A 23,738-nucleotide genomic window follows, 5' to 3' on the forward strand; every position below is an offset into this window, starting at 1 on the left:
CTGGGAGCTGTGTGCACATGGGGAGGGGGCTTGGTGCTTATCCAGGCTCCTCCCAGGCTGCTGCAGAGCTCCAGAGCAGCTCCATGGCGAGGAGAAGGTGGCCAGGGTGGGCTGGCAGCAGCTGCAGGGAGCAGCCAAGGCAGCAGCTGAAGCTCAGCTCACACCGGGTGGGAGCAGGGGAGGTAAAGACTTGGTTGCTCAGTTGGGTTGGGGTCAGCAGGGTGTGAAGCGTGGGCTGTGCCCCAGGGAGGACTCTTTGTGGTTATTTACAGCCAAACCCAGCTCCAGCTTCCTCACTTGGCTCCTGCTGCCTGGGTAGGAGACACTGACAGACAGACATGGCCCTGACAGACAACAGCACAGGACAGGAAGGGGGCAGGAGGTGCCACTACACACACACACACACACACACACAGAGGCTTTTGACTTGCCATTAGCTACATGGAAGTGCCCCAGCTCCCTCAGTACCCTTGGGAAGGGGTCTCTGATGCCCTGGGACAGCAGATTCTCTGATCTGCAGCTGTCCAGGAGACCCCTGGAGGAGCTCACCCCAAATACTGCATCACCAGACAGCAGGAGGACAATCGAAGCTCTTTCTGCCCCGGCCTTTATTCACAGAGACATCTCTGCCCCAGGGCTTTGTGTTTGCAGTTCCCACCCCCCTCCTCCTCTGCCCCAGAGGCCACCCCAGCCCAGACCCCCCGGGGGGGGAGATCCAACCCAGCCAGGGCAGAAGCTGCCCCAGCTCAGCCTCGAAGCAGCCACCACTGCTGCCAGGAGGCTGTGGGAGGAGGTGAGCTGACAGCCAGGGAAAGGTCACCCTGGGCACAGCCAGGCCTGTGCCAGCCTCTCCCTGCTGCTTCTCCAGAGCCTGAGCTGTGCTGCCCTGCCTGGAGCTGGGGGGAAGTGGGCACCTTGCCCACCCTAAGGCACTGCAGTCGCACACCCTGGCTCCAGGTGCAGCCCTGTGGGCAGCTGCTGCCACCTGCAGCATTGCAGCAGGACAGAGCCAGGATTTCACAGATCCCAGGACCAGCTGCCCTCTGCCTGGGCACCCTGGTGAGGCTGGGGATGGCCCATGGGCAGCCATGGGCATCAGAGGGCAATGTGACCAGCTGCTGCTTCCCCAGGGTCCTTTGGTATCTCGAGTTGGCCTGACAGTGTCCTGGGAGCTTTTGTGGATGCACCACCAGGCTGGGAGACACTGGAGCAGGTGGGAACTGTGGTCAGGTAGCCCCAGAGCACGGAGGTGTCACTCCTGGAGCACACAGGTGTCACTCCCAGACACATGGATGGCACCTGGAGCGCAGAGGTGTCACTCCCAGAGACATGGATGGCACCTGGAGCACACACTGATGTCACCTGGAGCACACAGGTGTCACTCCCAGACACACAGCTGCCCTACTCTGCTGGGAGCAGATGGATGTGCAGCCTGGAGCCCCCTCCCCAGCTGGCTACAAGAGCCTGTCCTGTGCCCCCTGGTACAGATGATTTGGCAGGGTCAGAGCCAGGACAGGCTGCCTTGAGGGGCTGGAGGAGGGCCAGGTGTTTCTCTTTCTTCTTGGGCACTGCTTGGTTCAGGTTTGGATCACAGTGAAGTCTGAGAAGGTGGGGAAGGAACCCAAACCACCTTCCCTGGAATAAAAAAACAAAGCCCCCTTTGCCCACCCGGCTCAGGCTGGGGAGGAGGGCAGCCCCTGCCAGCCAGGCACACCCCCCCAGGGCTGCCCACGGAGGCTTCCACCCCTGGGCAGCAGATGTGCGACCTTCACTCTCCAGCCAGCGGAGCAAAGCAGGCAGCCAAGCTCACCCTGCCCCACCACCTGCCCGGGCTCCCCCCAGAGCCCATCCTCAGACACAAGTAAACATAAAAGAGAAGCTAAGAGGCACTAACGACGCACAGCCAGGAGGCTCAGGCTCGTCACCGCCAAACCCGGCCCCGGCCGTCCCCAGCCAGCCACGGGGGAGCAGAGTCGCCGGCTCAGATCTCCTGCAGCGAGTGCCCAGGGTCGCTGCGCTCTCGCTTCACCAGCGGCTGCCCCGCGGCCCGCGGCTGCACCTCCGCCTCGCTGCCCAGGTCGCTGATGTCATCTGCAAGGGACAGCGCTCAGCGTCACCGCCGGCCGCGGGGCCGCAGCTGCCTGTCCCCAGCCCCCCCGGCAGCAGCTTCCCCCTCCCGCCGCACCACCCCGCGGGACTTCCCCCGGGGGAGCAGAGCTACCTTTGTCCAGCAGCGCTGGGGACAGGGACGTGAGGTCACCGAACTGAAAGAGAGAGGAGTCACAATGAGTGAGGCTCCCTGGAGCCCCAAGGGGCCAGACCTGCACGCTGGCATCCACCTGAAACGGGAGCCAGGCTCTGCCCAGGGGTGCCCAGGGACGGGACAAGGGCACAAAGTGGAGCCCAGGAGATGCAGCTGAGCAGGAGGAGAAAGTTGTTTGGTGTGAGGCTGCTGGAGGCCTGCAGCAGGCTGCCCAGAGAGGCTGTGGAGTCTCCTCCTCTGCAGAGCTTCCAACCCCCCCTGGGCAATGAGCTCCTGGGCAAGCTGCTGTGGGAGCCCTGCTGGAGCAGGGGGTTGGAGTGGGTGAGCTCCAGAGGTCCCCTCCAGCCCCCAGCATTCTGTGACTGATTGTGTGATGGATTGTGACTGAGTGACTGATCGTGTAATTGATTGTGTGATTGATTGGTTGTGTGATAGTGTGACTGTGTGGCTGTGTGATTGTGTGATTGATTGGTTGGTTGTGTGGTTGATTCTGTGATTGTGTGACTGTGATTCTGTGATTGTGTGATTGGTTGGTTGTGTGATTGGTTGATTGATTCTGTGATTGTGTGATTGGTTGTATGATTGACTGATTGTGTGATTGATTGGTTGTATGATTGGGTGATTGATTCTGTGATTGTGTGATTGGTTGGTTGTGTGATTGGTTGATTGATTCTGTGATTGTGTGATTGGTTGTATGATTGACTGATTGTGTGATTGATTGGTTGTATGATTGGGTGATTGATTCTGTGATTGTGTGATTGGTTGGTTGTGTGATTGGTTGATTGATTCTGTGATTGTGTGATTGGTTGTATGATTGACTGATTGTGTGATTGATTGGTTGTATGATTGGGTGATTGATTCTGTGATTGTGTGATTGGTTGTATGATTGATTGATTGTGTGATTGATTGGTTGTGTGATTGGGTGATTGATTCTGTGATTGATTGATTGTGTGATTGGGTGATTGATTCTGTGATTGATTGGTTGTGTGATTGATTGGTCCGTCTGTGTGCCTGGCTGTGTGTCCGCGGCAGGCAGGGGCGGGGCCGGGGCGGGGCGGGGGCGGGGCCTCTCACCTCGCCCATGACGGCGATGGGGGTCTCGCCGGTGGCCCGCGCCACGCGGTGCTCCACCAGGTAGAACATGTACTCGTCGTAGAGCAGCCGGATCAGGTGGAAGGAGCCGAAGCTGGCGGCGCTGCGCAGGGTCAGGTCCCGGATCACCATCGAGCTGGGGGCGACAGAACCGCTGGGCTGAGCCCTGCGCCCGGGGCTGTGCCCGGGGCTGTGCCCTGCGCTGTGCCCTGCGCCCGGGGCTGTGCCCTGCGCCCGGGGCTGTGCCCTGCGCCCGGGGCTGAGCCCTGCGCCCGGGGCTGTGCCCTGCGCTGTGCCCTGTGCCTGGGGCTGAGCCCGGAGCAGGCCACGCAGCTGAGCCGAGGGCTGGAGCTCGGACCCCAGGGAGCTGGGGCTGTGCAGCCTGCAGAGGAGAAAGCTCCAGGGGGACCTCAGAGCTGCCTGCCAGGGCCTGGAGGCGTCCTGCAGGAAGGCTGCTCAGGGACTTTTGCTGAGGGGGTCTGGAGACAGGCCGAGGGGGAAGGGTTTGGAGCTGAGGCAGAGCAGGGTTAGTGTGGAGCTGAGGAAGAAGCTCCTCAGTATGAGGGTGGTGAAGACTCTGGCACAGGCTGCCAGGGAGGCTGTGGATGCCTCCTCCCTCCAAGGCCAGGTTGGATGAGGCCAGGAGCACCTGAGTCTAGTTGAGAGGTGTCCCTGCCCACAGCAGGGGGGTTGGAGTAGCTGAGCTCTGAGGTCCCCTCCAACCTGAGCCATTCTGGGGTTCTGATGGGATTTTGTCACCCTGAAGATGCTGTGGAACTCAGTGCTCTGCTCCTGCCCCTAACCCATGAGTATCAAAGCACTCCAAGAAGCTGATGGAGTATCCTCTCCCCATCCTGTAAGGATACAGGAGACACAGTGCTGCCTTCTCTACCTGGGCACAGCAGCAGTTAACCAGAGCTGCATGTGGGAGTGAAGACCTTGTCCTTGGCTTCTCCAGGAAGGCCTAAGCCCAGTGCAGAAGCACTTCCAGCTGGGAAAGGAACTGTACCTGTAGAAAGACCACTTCAGCAGGAACTGCCTGGCTGCCTTGGGGAAGCTGGGGCTGCCCTCGTGGTGCTTCAGGACCTGAGTGACGACGTTGTCCAGCCAGCTGGCCCACTGGTCCAGAGAGCTCTGCTGCTGCAGGGTGAGCTTGAAATCCTGCTCCAGCTTCTGCACCATGCCTTCCTCACACTGGCACACCCACGAGGCTTGCTCCTGCCCAGGGAGAAGGGTTGACAGTGACTCCTGCCACGCCTGTTGCATCCCAGCCCAGGGACTCAGCTTCATTTGGAGTCTACCAGAAGGGCTCCGGACCGGCTCCGAACCACAGAATGCAGCAGGTTGGAAGGGACCCCCCAAGGGCATCTTTGTCCAAGCCCCCTGCAGTCAGCAGGGACAGCTCCAACCACAGCAGGCTGCCCAGGGCCACATCAAGTTTGACCTTGAATGCCTCCAGGGATGGAGCCTCCACCACCTCCCTGGGCAACCTGTTCCAGGGTCTCCCAACCCTCACTGTGCAGAACTTCTTCCTGATGCCCAACCTAAACCTGCCCTGCTCCAGTTCCAAACCATTGCCCCTGGCCCTATCCCCACAGGCCCTTCTGAACAGCCCCTCCCCAGCCTTCCTGGAGTCCCCTTCAGATGCTGGAGCTGTGAGGTGCCCCAGCAGCAGGTCCCACAGCTACCTGCACGTTGGCGAAGTCGACGCGGTTGAGGTCGCTGAGCATCTGGTTGATCTGGGAGGTGTTCTGCAGCACGGCACGGGCAGCCTGGGCCAGGTGGTTGAGGGAGGTGTATCTCCTCAGGGTCTGTGCAAAGGCACTCACCACCCCCACCTGCAACACAGGACACCCTCAGCAGGAGGCCACCCACCTAGAAATGCTCCCTGGGTGCTGGGCTCAGGCACTCAGGGCTCAGCTCAGCTGGGGAAAAACCTTTCAGCTCCTCCAGCCCAACCACTCTCTGTCTGCCAAGGCTGGGGCTAAGCCATGGCCCTCAGCACCACAGCTCTGCAGCTCTGAAACCCCTTCAGGGATGGGGATTCGACCTCCTGCCTGGGCAGCCAGAGCCAGGCTTTGAGAACCCTTTCAGTGAAGAAGCTTCTTTGAATGTCCAACCTAAACCTCCCCTGGGGCAACCTGAGGCCATTTCCTCTCCTTCCTCTCCTCACCTGACACTAGTGAGAAGAGACCAACCTCCTCTCAGGGAGCTGTGGAGAGCAATGAGGTCTCCCTCAGCCTCCTCCAGGCTGAACACCCCCAGTTCCCAGTTCAGCTGCTCCTCCCCAGACCCTTTCCCAGCTTTGTTGCCCTTCTCTGGACCTGCTCCAACTCCTCAATGTCCTCCTTGGAGCGAGGACCCCAACACTGAACCCAGGATTCCAGGTGTGGCTTCCAGGTGTGTCCAGTCCAGGGGGACAATCCCTGCCCTCCTCCTGCTGCCCACAGCACTGCTGCTCCAGGCCAGGCTGCTGTTGGCCTTCTTGGCCACCTGGGCACCCCCTGGCTCACGTTCAGCTGCTGTCACCCAGCACCCCCAGGTCCTTTTCTGCTGGGCAGCTTTCCAGCCACTCTGCCCCAAACCTGGAACACTGCATGGGGCTAAGTTCATTCCACCCCTCAGCCTTCTAACCTGCTTTCAGAGCACTCCATCAGCTGCTTCTTCAGCTTACAAGTTTCCAGCTCCATCCTTCTGCCATCACTCCCACCCCTTCTGATGGGGGCTGATGCCACCCCACTAGCCCAGGGTAAGGTGGCCAGAGCCCAGCAGTGACCTCCAGTCCCTCAGGAAAGCTTCTCCATGCACAGACAGAGACTTCAGATCCCACCCCAGAGCATGCTGCTGCTGCTGCTGCTGCTGCTTACCTTGATCTGCACGACCTGGGGTGGGAATTCACTCATGGCATTCATCAGCCACCCCTCCAGGCTCTTGGCAAAGTTCCGGATGGCTTGGGTCAGGGTGCCTGCAAAGAGGCTGCAGGTGAGCAAAGCCTCTGCCACAGCACCCTGGGACATCCCCTCCCAGCTTGGGGCTGCTGTGCACAGAGCAGGGCTGGGCTGGCTGGCTCTGAGCAGGGAGGAAGCAGCTGGGCCCAGGCCTGTGCTCCAATCTTCCTTCTTTGCTAATGTTACTTAAACTGTCCTTGTTCTTTCTGTTCTTCTCCCAGCAGCCCAGCATGCTGCTGGGGGCTGGAAGGGACCTCTGGAACTCACCCACTCCAACCCCCCTGCTCCAGCAGGGCAGCCACAGCAGCTTGCCCAGGAGCACAGTGCCCAGGGGGGGTTGGAAGCTCTGCAGAGAAGGAGACTCCACAACCTCTCTGGGCAGCCTGCTGCAGGCCCCCAGCAGCCTCACACCAAAGGAGTTTCTCCTCCTGTTCAGATGGCACCTCCTGGGTGCCAGTTTGTGCCCACTGCCCCTTGCCCTGTCCCTGGGCACCACTGAGCAGAGTCTGGCCCCAGCCTCTTGCCCCACTCTCCCCAGGCCCTTCAGCTGCAGGACACTCACTGGGCACCGGCCTGAGCACGTCTGGGATGAGGATCTCCACCAGGGCCTGGTACAAGATGTGATCACAGCTTCTCATCCATTTGAGGATGGGTTCATACTTGCACAGAGCAATCAGCTTGCCTTTTGGGAGGGTCCCTTCATGTTCTTCTTCACTGCAGGAGGAGGAAGAGGAGGGAGGCAGTGTCAGCAGCAGGTTTGCCCTCAGTGCTTTCACTCTTCCTAACTCTTCTCAGCAGAAGTTTCTTTCATTCATGTTTGAAAGAGACATGAAAAGTTTCCTTCCAAAGGCAACATCTGATCCTCTGGACATGTCCTGTCTGACTCTGCCAGCACCTCTCCATCCATGGAGATGAGGTTGGACCTCTCTGGCTGCCACTTTCCCACCTCCTGAAGCCGAAAACGCTTCGTGGAGCTTTAAAATCTCACCCCCAACACCGAAGCCTTTGGAGGTGCCCAGGGCACAGCAGCTCACCTGGCTGCCAGGGCTGCAGAGCCATCACTAGATGGTGTTTTGGGATTCCAGAAGGACTGCCACAGCTTCTCAATGTAATGGAACTGGAGATTCATGACAACATCCAAAGTGGCCTGGCAATAAAGAGCAAGGTCTGGTTAGCTGCTCTGCTGCCACCCTGAGAGATGCCAGCTGCTGCCACTCTGCTTAAATAATGGAGCAGAAAGGGCCTAGAATCATGGAAATGTTTCAGTTGGAGAAGCCCTGTGAGATCACCCAGTCCAAGCAGCAACCCAACCCCACCATGGCCACCAAACCCTGGCCCCAAGTGCCATGGCCACAGGTTTCTTGAACCCCTCCAGGGCTGGGGACTCCACCACCTCCCTGGGCAGCCTGTGCCAACCCCTGACCACTCTTGCAGCAAGGAAATTGTTCCTCAGGTCCAACCTAAGCCTCCCCTGGCACAATTTCAGGCCATTTCCTCTCCTTCTATCACCTCATCCTAGGCTCCAGCCTCCTCTCAGGCAGCTGTAGAGGGCAATGAGGTCTCCCTCAGCCTCCTCTTCTGCACACTGAACCCCCCCAGCTCCCTCAGCTGCTCCTCCCCAGCCCTGTTCTCCAGACCCTTCCCCAGCTTCCCCACTGGGGATCTTGTCCTTGAAGTGAGGGGCTGAAGCAACTCCAGATGGGCACCAAGCTGTCTCCTCTTTTCCAGGGGACCTGCAACTCCACATCTCTGGTCTGCTTTAGTCTCTAGAATCAATGCAGGAGACTCCTGCAATGTTTCTTGAGGCACAAGATCAGCTCTGACCAACCTTCCCCTCCCCTGCTGCAACCTGAGGCCATTTCCTCTCCTTCTATCACCTGATCCTAGGGAGAGGAAACCAATCCCCACCTCACTCCGAGCTCCTGCTAATCAACAAGGCCTAAAAACCAGGTCACAGGATGCCCAAGTGACATTGAGTGCAACCTCTGAGCTGCAGCATGCAGCTGATGGTGCTGGGTGATGGCTCACAGCAAGTCCCAAAGCCAGGGGAGGTCCTCACCTCGCAGTGCCTCCGGTAAAGCAGCTGCAGAGTCTTCACGTCGTTCATGGTGACCCCTTCCTGGACCAGGACATTCCCCAGATCAGGGGCTGGGAACTCAGGGAAGACATGGGTTACATCTGGGCACCAAAACAAAGAAGATTGGGAGAGGTGGTGAGAGTGTGGAGCACTGAGGCAGGACTGGGGCTGGTGCAAGGGGATGCCGTGGTCGGGGCCACCTCGGGCACAGCGATCCTGGAGCCAGCGCTGCAGATGTGGCCTCAGGTTTCAAAAGCTGAGGAGAGCACAGGCAGCAGGGTCTAAACCACAACTCCAGCAGCTATGGATCATGCTGGAGAGCTGGCAGAACAGCAAACAAATGCAGGACAGCCAGGGCTGGCCTGCAGGGGGAATCCTTCCTTCCTCTTAAAGCTCCAAGCCTCGACACGAGCTCCCTGAGCCACCAAAGCAGCCTCCTCACCTATGAATTGCTGGTGGTGCTGACTCTGAGCAGCCACTGATTGCTCAGGGGTAGTGTGCAGGTTGCTGTTGGAGCCACTCTCTGCCACCCCATCCATCTTCTGAGCTGGTCTGTACCTGCATGGAGAGCATGGTTGGGATTTCCACAGGCACAAGCAAAGCATGGTGTCCAGCAGGGAATACAGCAGGGGCTGCATTCAGAGGGCTTCTTTCTGCCACTTACTCCAGCAGAGGGGAAAAGGAGAAGCTCCTCTTGCAAAGTGCTCCCCAAGGCAGGGGCTGCATTCAGAGGGCTTCTTTCTGCCACTTACTCCAGCAGAGGGGAAAAGGAGAAGTTCCTCTTGCAAAGTGCTCCCCAAGGCAGGGGCTGCATTTGGAGGGCTTCTTTCTGCCACTTACTCCAGCAGAGGGGAAAAGGAGAAGCTCCTCTTGCAAAGTGCTCCCCAAGGCAGAATTTAGGGTTGGGAAGTTTGCTCAAGGTGCCAGCACAAAAAGAGAAAATGGGAATCCCAGAATGGTAGAGGTTGGAAGGGACCTCTGGACATCACTGAGTCCAACCCTCCTGCCAAGGAAGGTCACACAGGAACACATCCAGGTGGGTCTGGAATCACCCCAGAGAAGGAGGCTCCACAACCTCCCTGGGCAGCCTGCTCCAGGGCTCTGCCACCCTCACAGTGAAGAAGTTTTCCCTTCTGTAGCATTCTTTGGGAAAGGTCCCCTGCCCAAGGCAGCCCTGGGGGCACCACTAGTGAGCTCCAAGGTGCTGGCAGCACCTACCTCTGCTTCTGGTGGATGGGCTGCTGCCTCATGGCCATGTACTGGGTGTCCTCCTGCAGGCGGTTCAGAGGCGACTCAGGCTTGAGGCGGATCCCATAGTAATGGTATTTGGAGTTCCCCCTGGAAGCATCACCACAGAACTGCTTCAGTGCACATTCCCCAGTGGAAAGGGCTGGGATGTGTGGCTCTGCAAGTGACTCTGGGCTTGCAGGGCACCCTGCTCCTCTCAGCACACCTGGGGCTGCTGCCAAGTGCTGCGTGAATCAAAGCATCATGGAATGGTGGTGGTTGGAAGGGAGCTCCAGAGCTCACCAGGGGCACCTCCCACCAGCCCAGCTGGCTCAAGGCCTCATCCAACCAGGCCTTGAACACCTGCAGGGAGAGGGCATCCACAACCTCCCTGGGCAGCCTGTTCTCCCCCACCCTCACTGTCAACAACTTCTTCCTCACCTCCAATTTAAACCTCCCCCTCCGCAAGCTTCAATCCTTTCCCTCTCACCTTATCACCTCAAACCCTTGTAAAAAGGCCCTCCCCAAGCTTCCCTGCAGGCCCCTCTCAGGCTCTCAGCAGGTGTGGCAGGAGGGGCAGGAGGGGGGTTTGTTTTGACCCCAACCTGGTTCCCAGGCGGCGAGTCCTCAGCCCCATGAACACCGAGCGGATCAGCTTGCCGAAGGAGGCAGCGTTCACTGGGTCCAGTTTGTGCTCCTGGCAGTGCCTCAGGTAATGGTTGTAGAGAGAGCTCCTGGGAAGGCTGACACCTTCTGCTGTCTCATAGTTGTCCAACAACCACTGGAGCTTTAAGGGTGGAAAAGACAAATAAACAGAGAGGAGAAAAGTCTAAAGAGGCTGGAAGGAGCTGCGGCCCAGCAGCCGGCGACGCTTCCGAGAGCTCATCTGACACTGAGAGGCCCAAGAGAACTGGAGGCTGGGTAATTAATTGGTAGAAGTTAATTTAGAGCACTCATCTGGGTTGGATTCCAAGCTCCCCCAAAAACTACTCAGCCAAACAAACCCACTCTCAGGTTCTTGCAGGAGCTTTCCAGCAGAGTCCCCCTGCTGGCTCCGAGTCCGCCGTGGGTGCAGCTGCAGCCTCAGAATCACAGAATCAATCAGGTTGGAAAAGGCCTCAGAGCTCAGCAAGTCCAGCCTGGCACCCAGCACCCCCTGACAACTCAACCATGGCTTCAAGTGCCACATCCAGTCCTTTCTTGAACACCTCCAGGGATGGGGACTCCACCACCTCCCTGGGCAGCACATTCCAGTGGACAATTACTCTCTCTGGGAAGAACTTTCTCCTCACCTCCAGCCTAAACCTCCCCTGGCACAGCTTGAGACTGTGTCCTCTTGTTCTGGTGCTGGTTGCCTGGGAGAAGAGCCCAACCCCCACCTGGCTACAACCTCCCTTCAGGGAGTTGCAGAGAGCAAGAAGGCCTCCCCTGAGCCTCCTCTTCTCCAGGCTAAGCAACCCCAGCTCCCTCAGCCTCTCCTCCCAGGGCTGAGCTCCAGACCCCTCCCCAGCTCTGTTGCCCTTCTCTGGACACCTTCCAGCAGCTTTCCTAAACTGAGGAGCCCAGAACTGGACACAGGACTCAAGGTGTGGCCTAAGCAGTGCTGAGCACAGGGCAGGATGACCTCCCTGCTCCTGCTGGCCACACTGTTCCTGATGCAGGCCAGGATGCCCTTGGCCCTGGGCACACTGCTCCTGCAGAGCCAAACTCCCAGCTGGAGGAACTTGTGGTTTTCCAAGAAGAAAGATGCTGAGACACTGCCTTAAAGAGGAAGAAAATGGAAAGGGAACCAACCAGGTTGCAAAGTCCTTATGGCTGAGAGGATTGGCATGGCTGCAGCCTTTCCCTTCCCAGGCCAGTGAAGGGTTACCAAAGCAACCTGGAAAACCAGAGGGGGTCCTTCCAGCTGTCAGGACTGGCTGCCTGAGCTGCTTCTGACATTTCTGTCGAGGCAGGTTTGCAATTAATATCAATTATTTATCCCCAGCTGGTTGGAAAGGGCAGGCCCAGCACACAACATCAGCACAGGAACTGACAGGCAAAGAGAGCAACCCCCCCAGTAACCTTCTTTTGTTGGCCAAATGACTTCAGTGCCAATCAAATAAAGACTGAAGAGAATCTTGGAAGGGAGGAGATGGACCAATGGACTCCAACCAATAGCCTGGGGAAGAGCACTTTGGTTGTTCTTAGGGAGGTTTGGGATGAGCATATTGCAGACCTCCCTCTCCATCCAGCCCTGCATGCACAGGAGGCACAGCTCCAGCAGCAGCAGCAGCTGCAGCCACACCAGATCAGTGGCAAGGCAGAAGTGGGGTTATGGATCCCACCAGCCACCAGCCCCAGCAGCTCCTCACAACAGAGTCCAAGCACAAACCTGGGCCTAGAAATCAGTGGGATCTAAGCAGGCACAAGGATGTAGAGGTTGGCACATGCCTGAGTGTCTTCCACTCCTGCTCCAGGATCTGCCTCTTTTCCCAGCCTCACAGACTGCAGCAGGTTGGAAGGGACCCTCCAAGGGCATCTTGTCCAACCTGCCTGCCCTCAGCAGGGACAGTTCCAGCTCCAGGCTGTCCAGGACCACAGCAAGTCCAATCCTGAACGTCTCCAGGGCCTCAACCACAGCCCTGGGCAACCTGTCCCAGGCTCTCACCACCCTCATAGTGCAGAACTTCCTCCTGATGTCCAACCTAACCCTGCCCTGCTCCAGTTTCAAACCAGTGCCCCTGGTCCTATCCCCACAGGCCCTTCTGAACAGTCCCTCCTGCAGGCCCCCTTCAGATACTGAAATGCAGCTCTAAGCTCTCCCTGGAGCCTTCTCCAGGCTCAACAGCCCCAGCTCTTTCAACCCCAAAGATTCACCACTTGCACCTGGAGAACTTCTGGGGTCCCAAATCCCCCACTCCATTACTTGAGCTCTGTCTCAGTAACTCTGAAAATACCTCCTGAGCTGTGCAGTGACACAGAAGCCCTCCTGACACCTGCAGTGACACAGAAGCCCTCCTGACCCCTGCAGTGACACAGAAGCCCTCCTGACCCCTGCAGTGACACAGGACTCCTCCTGACCCCTGCAGTGACACCTCTGGCACCTCTCTCCTTTGAGTCACTGTCAGTGCAGGGATTTCCTCTCTCTCAGCCCAAACCAAGACCAGCCTCACTCCAACCTCCTGCTGCTTCAACAGGGCTTGAATGAGACCCCTCAAACCTCCCCCCAAGCATGTGCTCACTGTTAAGTGTTACTGCATGGGAGCCACACAGCAGGCTGCAGAAGGCTCAGCAGGAGAGTGGGAACTGCACACAGAGCAGGGAAATCAGGGGCAGAGTGAGGAGACAGAGGGCTAGCAAATGGATTCAGCACAGCATTGCACCAGGTGTGGTCCTCCTTGAGGCATGGAAAGAGCAGGAAAGGCTTTCAGAGGAGCAAGGCTGTTGGGATGTGCTACCTATGGGCTCTGTGTCATAGAGTCACAGAATGGGAGGGGGTGGAAGGGACCTCTGGAGGTCATTCGGTCCAACCCCCCCTGCCAGAGCAGGGTCATGCAGGAATGCATCCAGGTGGGGGTGGAATCTCTGCAGGGAAGGAGGCTTCCACCACCTCTCTGGGCAGCCTGCTGCAGGGCTCACACCAAAGAAGTTTCTGCTGCTGTTGAGGGGGAAGCTGCTGCGCTCCAGGCTGCTCCTGGCGCTGGGCTCTGGATGCCACTGGGCAAAGCAGGGGGTGGGGAGGTGGGGAGGGGGGAAAAAAACACCCCAGAACTAGAGGAAAGGTTGTAAATGGTGCTGGTCACTTACATGGCTGTTGAGCAAACTGCTTTTGTGTGATGTAAGGCCTTCAGTTTTTTGGAGGTTTTCAATCGCCATTTCAAGCTACAGAGAAATGTGCAGAGGAAGGGGGGAGGGAACAAAAACAACAACCAAAGAGGGGGAAACAAAACAAAAAGAAAGGAAATCAGAGAGTTAGCAACAGCCAGGCTTGATTGTCTCTTTCATTAATAGTTGAATGATTAAATGCTTTCTGCCCACAGGCAGGGGAGAGAGGCAAACAGATGAGGCACAGCCCCCGGGGGGCGAAGCTGCGGAGGAGTTATTGGCTGGCATGCAAACATCGCAGCAAGGGGCACTGCCAGGGGGCAAGAGCCAGGCCAGGGGGCTTTGGGTCTTCCACTCCATGCAGTGCCCACTTCAGAGCATCACAGAATGGCTCAGGTTGGAAGGGACCTCAGGGATCAGCTACGCCAACCTCTCCCTGTCGCAGGCAGGGACAGCTCTCAACTAGACTCAGCTGCTCCAGGCCTCCTCCAGCCTGGCCTTGGGCACCCCCAGGCAGGAGGCAGCCACAGCCTCCCTGGGCAGCCTGGGCCAGAGTCTCACCACCCTGGTACTGCAGAACTTCTTCCTCAGCTCCACTCTAACCCTGCTCTGCCTCAGCTCCAAACCATTCCCCCTTGGCCTGGCTCAGACACCCTCAGGAGAAGTCTCTCTGCAACCTTCCTGCAGGATCCCTTCAGGCCCTGGCAGCAGCTCTGAGGTCCCCCTGGAGCCTTCTCCAGGCTGCACAGCCCCAGCTCCCTCAGCCTGTGCTCACAGCAGAGCTGCTCCAGCCCTTGGATCACCTTTGTGGCCTCCTCTGGGCTCTGTGTCCTTATGCTGGGGACACCAGAGCTGGAGGCAGGATTGGTGCTGGGGTCTCACTGGGTTGAGGAAACTGTTCAAGCAGGAGGTGCTGCACCATGAGGAACCAAAGGCTGCTTGCTGATGCAGCCTGCAGGAAATGAGTCAGGTGGTGGAGGGAGACATCAGCTTCCTTCCTGTGCTCAAGCAGCAGCACAGTGCCCCTCAAGCAATGCCTCTTCTACTGGCACAGCAACACTGCCTGGCCTCTGGGCACTTTGTCCCATGCAGAAGGGACAGAGCAGCCAGCCAGCCTCACACCTCCTGCACCAATACTCCAAGGGAAAGCTTCAGAGCAGCCCCCTGAGGATCCACTCATGGAAGGTCTCCAGAAGGCAGAGCCTAAGAGTGCTCTGCTGGCACTGCCACTGCATGGCTCTGCTCCAGGTGCTGTTTCAGCCCATTGGGAGGAGCAGGACAGGTCCAGCAGAGCTGGGAGCTGAGGTGCCTTAAACACTGGAAGGTTTTATTCTAGGCTTTACCAAACACCTTCAGCCTCCTGAGGCAGCTCTGACACCACTGCTAATCCTGAAGCTCTGCCTTGCTTCCAGCCTCCCCTGGAGACACTCTTCTTGCTTTCAAGGTCTCAGTGGCAGCTCTGCCTCAAGCCTTCCTCAGGAGACAGGACAAGGGGGAATGGTTTGAAGCTGAGGGAGAGCAGGGTTAGGCAGGAACTGAGGAAGAAGTGCTTCAGTACAAGGAGGGTGGGACACTGGAGCAGACACATCCCTGGACTGCCTTCAGGCCCTGCAGGCTTCACCCTCCTGAGCCTCTCCACAAGAGCCACAGACATTTTGTGTCACAACACCTGCAGAAAGTCCCTTCCTGCATGCAAGGGAATGAATTGATTCCAGAGGCATTCTCCTGCAGGTCACTTCCTGGGATCTTTCCTTGCTCCATCTCCTGTTAGACAGCTACAAACCAAATCTGTCTGTGGGACAAGACACAAATCCTCCCCAAGCTTTTCACCTTGTGCTCATCACCATGGAAATAAAAGCCACACACAAACCCCAAAGCCCAGAGTCAAGCTGTGCAGCTTTGCAAGGTGCAGTCCCACGCAGGGTGACAAGATCAGCAGCTCCTTCCTCCAGCAGAACCAGCTGGAGCAGAAATTCAGATGCTCTGATGCCAGCTTCCAGCCCTGGACAGTTCAAACTCTCTCACACACAACTCTCATAGCAGCAGTGAAGCTCAGCCAGCCCAGCTCCAGCTGGAATTTTCTCTTCCACCTCAAGCTAAGGACCCCTGCCCTGCTTCCACCTAAGGCAGAGCACGTTTACTCCAGGACCAAAGGCAACCCCAAGGCACAAAGATGCCAAAACCATCAAGGCAACCTCCTAAAAGTCTGGGGGAAAAGGAAGTCCAATCTAAGCAGCCCAGACCTCACAGATTCACAGACTGCACTGGGTTGGAAGGGATCCTCAAAGCTCATCTTGTCCAGGCAGCAGGGACAGCTCCAACAAGAGCAGGGTCACAGCCAGTCTGACCTTGAATGCCTCCAGGGATGAGGCCTCAACCACAGCCCTGGGCAACCTGTTCCAGTGTCCCCCCACCCTCCCTGTGCAGAGCTTCCTCCTGATGCCCAACCTAAATCTCTCCTGTTCCAAAGCAGTTTCAAACCACTGCCTCTCATCCTATTCCCACAGCCCCTTCTGAGCAGCCCCTCCCCAGCCTTCCTGGAGGTTCCCTTCAGATACTGAAATGCAGCTCTAAGCTCTCCCTGGAGCCTTCTCTTCTCCAGGCTGAACAGCCCCAACTCTCCCAGCCTGTCCCCAGAGCAGAGGTTCTCCAACCCTCTGATCATCTTGGTTTCTCTCTCTCTTGTGTTTGGGGCCCCAGAGCTGGACACAGTACTCAGGTTGAGGTCTCACCAGAAGATGTCACCTCCAAGAGTGCTGAGCAGGGAACTTGCTCCTGGTTTTCTCCCTGGGTGCTGCTGGTCCCATTTTCCCATCCAGCCACACACCCTGAGTTACACCCACAAGTATCTTTACACACACAAGTCAGCCAGGAAAGGGAGGGGAGCAGGGTCCCAGAGACTGAGCTGCAGGCAGCAGCTGCTCCAAAGGCCTGGTAGGTTCTCAGATCCAAGGCCTGGTAGGTTCTCAGATCCAAGGCCTGGTAGGTTCTCAGATCCAAGCCCTGGTAGGTTCTCAGATCCAAGGCCTGGTAGGTTCTCAGATCCAAGGCCTGGTAGGTTCTAGCTGCAGAAAGGCTTTTTTGGGTTAAGAGTTGGACCCCTCTACCTCCCCCCTCCCCAACACCCAGAGTTGCAGCCTGTGCTTCTGGCCACCTGGCACCTTGGTTGACAGGATTCAAACAATGCAGAGCTTGGAAACATTTCTGATTTGATCAACATCAGCCCTAAAATCCATTTTCTGTAACCTGGACAGAAGAGACAATGGTGTAGGAGATAGAGACAAAGGCTCCTTGGTTGCTGTTCACTTGGCACCACCATCCTGGCATAGATCCATGGAATGGGTTGGGTTGGAAGGGATCATTTCACTCCAACCCCCCTGCCACACCTTGGGTGCTCATCAGCCACTGTGGCAGTAATGCATTTTGCAGGGCTCTTCCCAATTAAAAAGCTGCTTCTGAGTTTCCTTCTTGCCAAGCCCAGTGCTCAGACCTTGCCCTCAGCAGGAAATGGAAGTGCAGACAATTGGTTGGAATTGGAAAAGTCAAAATGTGGCTCTTGGGGGGGGGGGGGGGGTATAAAACCCCCAAAGGCCTGGGGATTGGGGGATAAAACCCCCAAAGGCCTGGGGATGGGGGGAACAAAAACCCCAAAGCTTGGGGATGGGGGGAATAAAACCCCCCCAAAGCTTGGGGATGTTCTTATCTCCAGGGCAGTGAAATCTCAGTGATCCCCCAAAGAAATCCAGAGCATGGGTTGGGTTGGAAGGGAGCTCCAAAGGCCACCCAGCCCAACCCCCCTGCAGTCAGCAGGGACATCCTCCACTAGAGCAGGTTGCTCAGAGCCTTGTTGAGCCTCACCTTGACTACTTGGCAGGGATGGGGCCTCAACAACCTCCCTGAGCAACCTGCCCCAGCACCACCCTCTGACGGCGCAGAGCTCAACTCGCGACGAGCCTCTGCCCGCCAGCGAGAGAGAACAGCGCAGACCCCCCTGGGAGGGAGCAACCCACCCCCCTGCGGTACACCAGTGTCTGTTCTGTCCCTGCTGTTTGCCAGGCAAGTTACACAGAATCACACAGAGATAAAAGCCAGGGAGGTTCATTTGGGAAGGGTTGTCCCAGTTCCCCTGGGAGTCAAATGCTCGGCCCCCTGAGCCCCCAGGCCTGCAGGGCTACATACCGTTGCTGGAGAGGAGCGTGAAGTATGTGACAGAGAATGTCTAGTGTTTTCCATCCCCCCATGAATGAGATAGGCTCCTGAGCTGGAGAGGATCTGACTTCCCCCAATGTCCATGGTGATGCCCACCATGTTGTGAGAGGGAATGGCTGTAGGAGAGGATGTCGCTGTAGTCACCTGAGCTCCTCCACCTCCCTGGGCTTCGAAGTAGGAGGCGGCGCTGCTGGGGGCGTAGAGCCTCGCCTCGCTGCTGTACGAGTAGGTGGCTCGGCTGGAGGGGAACAGCAACAGGGCAGGAGTCAGAGCAGCACTCACAGCACCAGAGAATCACAGAATCATGGAATCAGAATCACAGAACCATGGAATCAGAATCACAGAATCATGGAATCATAGAGTCATGGGATCAGAGACTCAGAAGCATAATCATTGAGTCATAGAATCATAGACTCATGCAATCAGGGACTCACAGAATCATGGACTCATAGAATCATAGACTCAGAATCATAATCATTGAGTCATAGAATCATAGACTCATGCAATCAGGGACTCACAGAATCATGGACTCATAGAATCATAGACTCAGAATCATAATCATTGAGTCACAGAATCATAGACACATGCAATCAGGGACTCATAGAATCATGGACTCATAGAATCATAGAATCATAATCATTGAGTCATAGAATCATAGACTCATGCAATCAAGGGCAACGAGAATCAACCAGGTTGCAAGAGACCTCCAAGATCATCAAGCCCAACTGATCACCCAACCCTAACTAATTAATCAGACCAAGGCAGTGAGTGCCTCATCCAGGCTCTTCTTAAATACCTGCTGCCCAGGGAGGTGGTGGAGTCACCATCACTGGAAGGGTTTAAAAGGAGCCTGGATGAGGCCCTTGGTGCCATGGTTTAGTTGATCAGATAGTGCTGGGTGAGAGGTTGGACTTGATGATCTCAAAGGTCTTTTCCACCCTGGTTAATGCTGCATTCTGTACTCTGCTTTCACCTCCAGGGACATTGACCCCACCACCTCCCTGGGCAGCTCATTCCAAGGGGCAATCTCTCTTGCTGGGAAGAACTTTGGATCAGCTTCCCCCAAACCCAGACCCCCTCTCCGTGGCAGTAGGCTTTGCTCTGCTGCCCCCTGTGCTGACACAGATTTTCCTTCTCTTCTAATGCTGTTACTTAAACTTCCCTTATTATTTCTGTTCTTAGTACAGAATCCCCAAACCCCAGCATGCTGGGGGTGGGAAGGTCCCCTTCAGCTGTGGAAATGCAGCTCTAAGGTCTCCCTGGACTGGAGTCTGGCTGGAACTGCCCCCCATGCACACAGCCTAGCACAGGCAATGCTTGCTCCTCCTCTTCCTCCTGCTAACGTCGGGCAGTGCCAGCTGCAGTGCCAGGATGGAAGGAGCCTGGGAGGACCAAAGGTCTGGGGTGGGAGCAGGGCCCTGTTACAGCCAACAGGAGACTCTTACATGGTTCCATTGGTATAAACAGCTTCTCCTCCTTCCACATACTGGACCTGGGATGGATAAACGTGCTGCACCGACTGCACCTGCAATGAGCACCACAGCCTGCAGTTACTGCCTCAGAGAGCCATGGGATGGGCTGGCTTGGAAGGGACCCTCAGGATCAGCCAGTTCCAACCCCCTTGCCATGGGCAGGGACACCTCCCACTAGCCCAGGCTGCTCAAGGCCTCATCCAACCTGGCCTTGAACAGCCCCAGACAGGAGGCAGCCACAGCCTCCTGGGCAGCCTGTGCCAGGCTCTCCCCAGAGTCAAGAATTTCTTCCTCATCCCCAGTCTCAATCTCCCTTCCTCCAGCTTCAATCCATTCCCTCTCATCCTACCACTACAAGCCTCTGTCAAATTAAAAGCATCCATCAAATCTCCCAGACCAGGAAAGCCACAAAGGTCCTTCCTAAGCTTTAAATATGTTGAGAGGTTCTTTTGCCATCAGGCTAAGAAAGGGAGCAAGAGCTGGAGAAAGCTGCTTGCAGTGGTCTCCACTTCTCCAACTGCACAGAAGCCTTTAAGGGCCTGGGCTTCCCTAAGCAGCTCTCTGGCACACTCTCAACTGCCCTGTGGGGATCCCTGTGAGGTTTCTCACCCTGGAGATATTACCTGTTGTGGAACCTGCTGCACTCTGGGGACAGAGATCTGCTGCATCTGTGCTCCTTTGGGAGCAGAGCCTGCTGCTTGCACCAAAACCCTCTGAAAGAAGAAGAGACAGTGACACACTCACTTCCAGGCTGTGGCACAGGAGGCTTTCCCTCCCAGACCCTCATGGAAACCTTTGACACCTCCAGCAGCAGCAGCTGCACCCCTGAGCAACCCTGCAGCCCCCATCCTTCCAGTGGGACCTGCACAGGAGCCCAGCCTGAGCCCAGCACCCTCTGCTCTTGGTGCTACACTCAGCACTCTGAGGTTGGACACACATCTTGTAGAGTGCTCAGCACCTTGCAGATCATAGAATCCCAGCATGGCTCAGGTTGGAAGGGACCTCAGAGCTCAGCTATTCCAACCTCCCTGCCATGGGCAGGGACACTTCTCAACCAGACTTGGCTGCTTGAGCCCTCAACCAGCCTGGCCTTGAGCACCCCCAGGGAGGAGGCAGCCACAGCCCCCCTGGGCAGCCTGTGCCAGGGTCTCACCACTCCCATACTGAAGAACTTCTCCCCCAGCTCCAGTCTAACCCTGCTCTGCCTCAGCCTCAAACCACTGCCCCTTGGCCTGTCTCCAGACACCCTCAGGAAATGTCATCTCCTGCTTTGGCCCAGCTCAGCTCCTTGGGCACTTTGGCACCTCCTGCTCCTGCTGCCTCCCAACCAAAAGAATCACTCAGCCCCAACCTGCAAGGTGAAGCCATCCTGCTCACACAGCCTTTGCTCACACTGGAAGGCAGAGCAGAGACCAACACCACCAAAGCCTCCAGCCTCACACCAGTCATGCTGCCAGCAGCTCATCCCTAGTGCTCTCTTTGTCCTGCTGGTGAGAAGGGAAGGCTCTGGACACTCCTCCTCTTCAGCAATCTTCCACCATATTCTGGCTCTTCCTTAATCCATGGAGTTCCACCTAAACTTCCACCTCATGCCAACAGCACTGACAATGGCTGGAGGGAGAATTTCAGCATCCAAAGCTGCTGGATCTTCTGAGCTTCTTTCAGGATGTTGTCACAGCCACATTCCCACCAGTGACTGATGGTCCCCAAGCTCCTGGACACCAGTGACCAGCAGGGTCCACCCCATTCCAACACAAACAAGAGGAGTCCCCCAGGGAAACTGAAGATGGGAAGGGTGAGAGGTGACAGAGAGCTGGCCAAGCACAGAGCCAATCACACCATGGCCATGGCCACATCTCCTGGAGTGCTCCCACCAAGTCCTGGGGTTTTAACTGTTCCTTCCCCCCAGGCCTCCAATGGCAGCTGCTTCTGCTCCCTTGGGAGCTGGAGCAGGGTGTAGCTGAGCTGTCCCCAGCCACCCCTCCAGCTTCCTGCAACAGAAACTTCTTCTGCCAGTTCCCCAAAGGGGCTAAAAAGGAACCAGCTTTACTTAACCCTTCCTGTTTTGCACCAGGCACTTTCCATTCATCAGCTGAAGTTCTCTCCTCTCTCCTATCAGAAGAGCTCCCAAGTGCTTCAGATTGATGTCTATGAATTATGAATCCTCCTCCTCAATTGCAGATGTCAGGATCCACCTACCAAAGGAAGAGGCCAGCACGTGGCTCCTCCAACCCTCTTCTCTGCATTAGTTCTCCCTCCACCTCTTGCTTCTGCAGCTCTCTACCTCCTCTGCAGAGCTGCTTTGCAGGACTCCTTCCTTGCCTCCTGGCTTTTTTACTGCCACATCAAATAGTGACAAGAGAGGTTTGCAGTGAAGCAAGCATCCCAGAGGCATGGAGGGGCTTCCCTGGGTCACCAAGCTCCAGCCTCAGTCCTGTGTCTAGAGGAGATCCCCATGGCCTTCAGCAGCACACAGTCACAGCTTCACAGACTGCAGCAGGTTGCAAGGGACCCTCCAAGGGCATCTTGTTCAACCTCCCTGCACTCAGCAGGGACAGCTCCAACTAGAGCAGGCTGCCCAAGGCCACAGCAAGCCTGATCTTGAATATCTCCAGGGATGGGATCCCAACCTGTTCCAGGGTCTCCCCAGCCTCACTGCGCAGAGCTTCCTCCTGATGTCCAACCTAACTCTGCCCTGTTCCAGTTTCAAACCATTTCCCCTGGCCCTATCCCCATAGGCCCTTCTGAGCAGTCCCTCCCCAGCCTGCCTATAGGCCCCTTCCAGACACTGAAATGCAGCTCTGAGCCCTCCCTGGAGCCTTCTCTTCTCCAGACTGAACTCTCCCAGCCTGTCCCCATAGCAGAGCTTCTCCAGCCCTCTTTGTGGGTCCCCTGCAGCAGGTCCATCTCACTCTTGTGCTGGGGATCCCAGAGCTCACTACCTCAATGAGCTGATTACCAGCTCTCTCCCTCACATAAAGGCCTGGATGAAAATCCCTCTGGCAGGCAAGCAGGTCCCTTCTCCATGGCAACAGCATCCCCAGCTGCTGGCACCTTACCTGCTGCGAGGCTGGCACCGGCTGCACCACCGGAGCCTGGGCTGCTGCTGAGGTGTGAAGTGCCACAGAAGCTGCTGAGTCTGATCCTCCCTCTGAGCTCTGCATGCTCACTGCTGGAGGGGAGAGAGCAGAGGGGACAGATCAGCAGGGGGAAAGCAGAGCCACACACCCCAGAGGATGCCCCAGGAAGCAGAGTTTGACAGGAACAAAATCCCAGTGGAAGATGCAGGGGAAGTGTGAGGAAGGGAGGTAGCTGCCTTCCTACACCCAGGGCTCCTTTTAGGCTCTAGAGCTAATTTTAATACAAGGATTGTGTTAATAAAAAAAGAAAGTTGCACAATTGTTCCCCAGAAAGGAGAGGGAAGGAACAGAAAATGCACTTCTAAATATAACCAAAAAGCAGGGTTGGAAAATGATGGTGTCAGAGAGGGGACAGCTGGGAGGCTAAGAGCAGGTTTCAGAGGTGATTTGTTTCTCCCCCTCTGCCTTATCAGAGCACCATGGAATGGCTCAGGTTGGAAGAGACCTCAGATATCATCTGCCCCAACCTCTTTGGAGGTTCACAGAGTGGGCTGGGTTGGAAGGCACCCTCAAGATCAGCCAGTTCCAACCCCCCCTGCCACGGGCAGGGACCCCTCCCACCAGCACAGCTTGCTCAAGGCCTCATCCAGCCTGGCCCTGAACACCTGAAGGTTGGAGGCAGCCACAGCCTCCCTGGGCAGCCTGTTGTGTGGTGAGAAGGGCCCTGCTCCAGCAGCTGATGTTTCAGATAGGGCCAAGTTTAAGGCTCTGGTTGCTCGAGGTGGCAGCCGCTGGCAGCCGGAGCAGCGCCTCCGTGGAAGGCCTTGCAGAAACCTGCGTGCCAGGTTGCATCACCACTGAGTGAATCAGGCAGATAAGGAGGCTGCTGTGCCTCTGGAAACCTTCTGTTTACACACAGCTCTCTTGGTATCCAAGCAAACAGTAGTGACAGGAAAGGAAATACAGAAAAGAGTCAAAAAAAACCCACCCCAAACAACTCCTAGCTTCTGGGTGCTATTTCTGGCTCTGCCACCAGCTTGCTCCATGACCTTCAGCAGGATGCTTTAATTTCCCCACTCCTAAAAAAGCCACAATTGTCCCCCTAGGTGAAGAACTCCCTGCCTGATCTCAGAGGGCTGTCAAAGTCTGAATGCATTTGAGAAAGGCCAGGAGTAATCTTACAAGCCTGCAGGGCTGATAAAAACTCCACTTGTCACCGGTTCATTCAGAAGCCACCTTGCCTGCCATGTAAATAGCCTGGGCTTTGTTCATCCCTCCTGCTCAAAGCAGCTCCAAAACGCTGGGGAAACAGAGATAAGAGAGGGTTTGAAAACATCCTCCAGATTCAGCCTCCCAGGGAGAGGGAGGGGGGAGGGCTGGAGAAGAGAAAAGGAGAGGGCAGCACAAGAGCAGCACACAGCCAGCTCCCCGTGAGCAGCATCCTCTGCAAGGGGTCCCTGAGCTGCCAGACAGAGCAGGAGGGATGCAAGGGAGCCCCCTGGGAGTGAGAGGGGTGCCCCTGGGTGCTGGGCCCATGCCCACAGAGCTCTGCCATGCAGAGCA

General features: G+C 56.7%; 1 protein-coding gene across 3 annotated transcripts in view; it reads right to left on the reverse strand.

Moving 5' to 3' along the window:
• Nucleotides 1-1,981: 1,981 nt before the first annotated feature.
• Nucleotides 1,982-23,738, reverse strand: part of RFX2 (regulatory factor X2) — a 38,557-nt gene continuing 16,800 nt past the window's right edge. The window contains exons 2-18 of one of the 3 annotated variants that reach the window (XM_054175304.1): nucleotides 22,155-22,267; nucleotides 19,719-19,808; nucleotides 19,069-19,148; nucleotides 17,594-17,861; nucleotides 13,397-13,471; nucleotides 10,213-10,394; nucleotides 9,599-9,718; nucleotides 8,823-8,938; nucleotides 8,363-8,481; nucleotides 7,338-7,450; nucleotides 6,866-7,017; nucleotides 6,223-6,320; nucleotides 5,044-5,193; nucleotides 4,365-4,573; nucleotides 3,338-3,491; nucleotides 2,222-2,264; nucleotides 1,982-2,091 (exon numbers count right to left, since the gene is read on the reverse strand). In XM_054175304.1, coding sequence (XP_054031279.1) covers nucleotides 1,982-2,091; nucleotides 2,222-2,264; nucleotides 3,338-3,491; nucleotides 4,365-4,573; nucleotides 5,044-5,193; nucleotides 6,223-6,320; nucleotides 6,866-7,017; nucleotides 7,338-7,450; nucleotides 8,363-8,481; nucleotides 8,823-8,938; nucleotides 9,599-9,718; nucleotides 10,213-10,394; nucleotides 13,397-13,471; nucleotides 17,594-17,861; nucleotides 19,069-19,148; nucleotides 19,719-19,808; nucleotides 22,155-22,259 — 2,184 coding nt within the window. In that variant the 5' untranslated portion in view covers nucleotides 22,260-22,267. The remainder of the gene's footprint in view (nucleotides 2,092-2,221; nucleotides 2,265-3,337; nucleotides 3,492-4,364; nucleotides 4,574-5,043; nucleotides 5,194-6,222; nucleotides 6,321-6,865; nucleotides 7,018-7,337; nucleotides 7,451-8,362; nucleotides 8,482-8,822; nucleotides 8,939-9,598; nucleotides 9,719-10,212; nucleotides 10,395-13,396; nucleotides 13,472-17,593; nucleotides 17,862-19,068; nucleotides 19,149-19,718; nucleotides 19,809-22,154; nucleotides 22,268-23,738) is intronic. The other 2 variants (XM_054175302.1, XM_054175303.1) reach the window with 2 other exon arrangements.

The sequence above is a fragment of the Dryobates pubescens genome, chromosome 31, assembly GCF_014839835.1.
Source record: "Dryobates pubescens isolate bDryPub1 chromosome 31, bDryPub1.pri, whole genome shotgun sequence".
Taxonomy (NCBI): Eukaryota; Metazoa; Chordata; class Aves; order Piciformes; family Picidae; genus Dryobates; species Dryobates pubescens.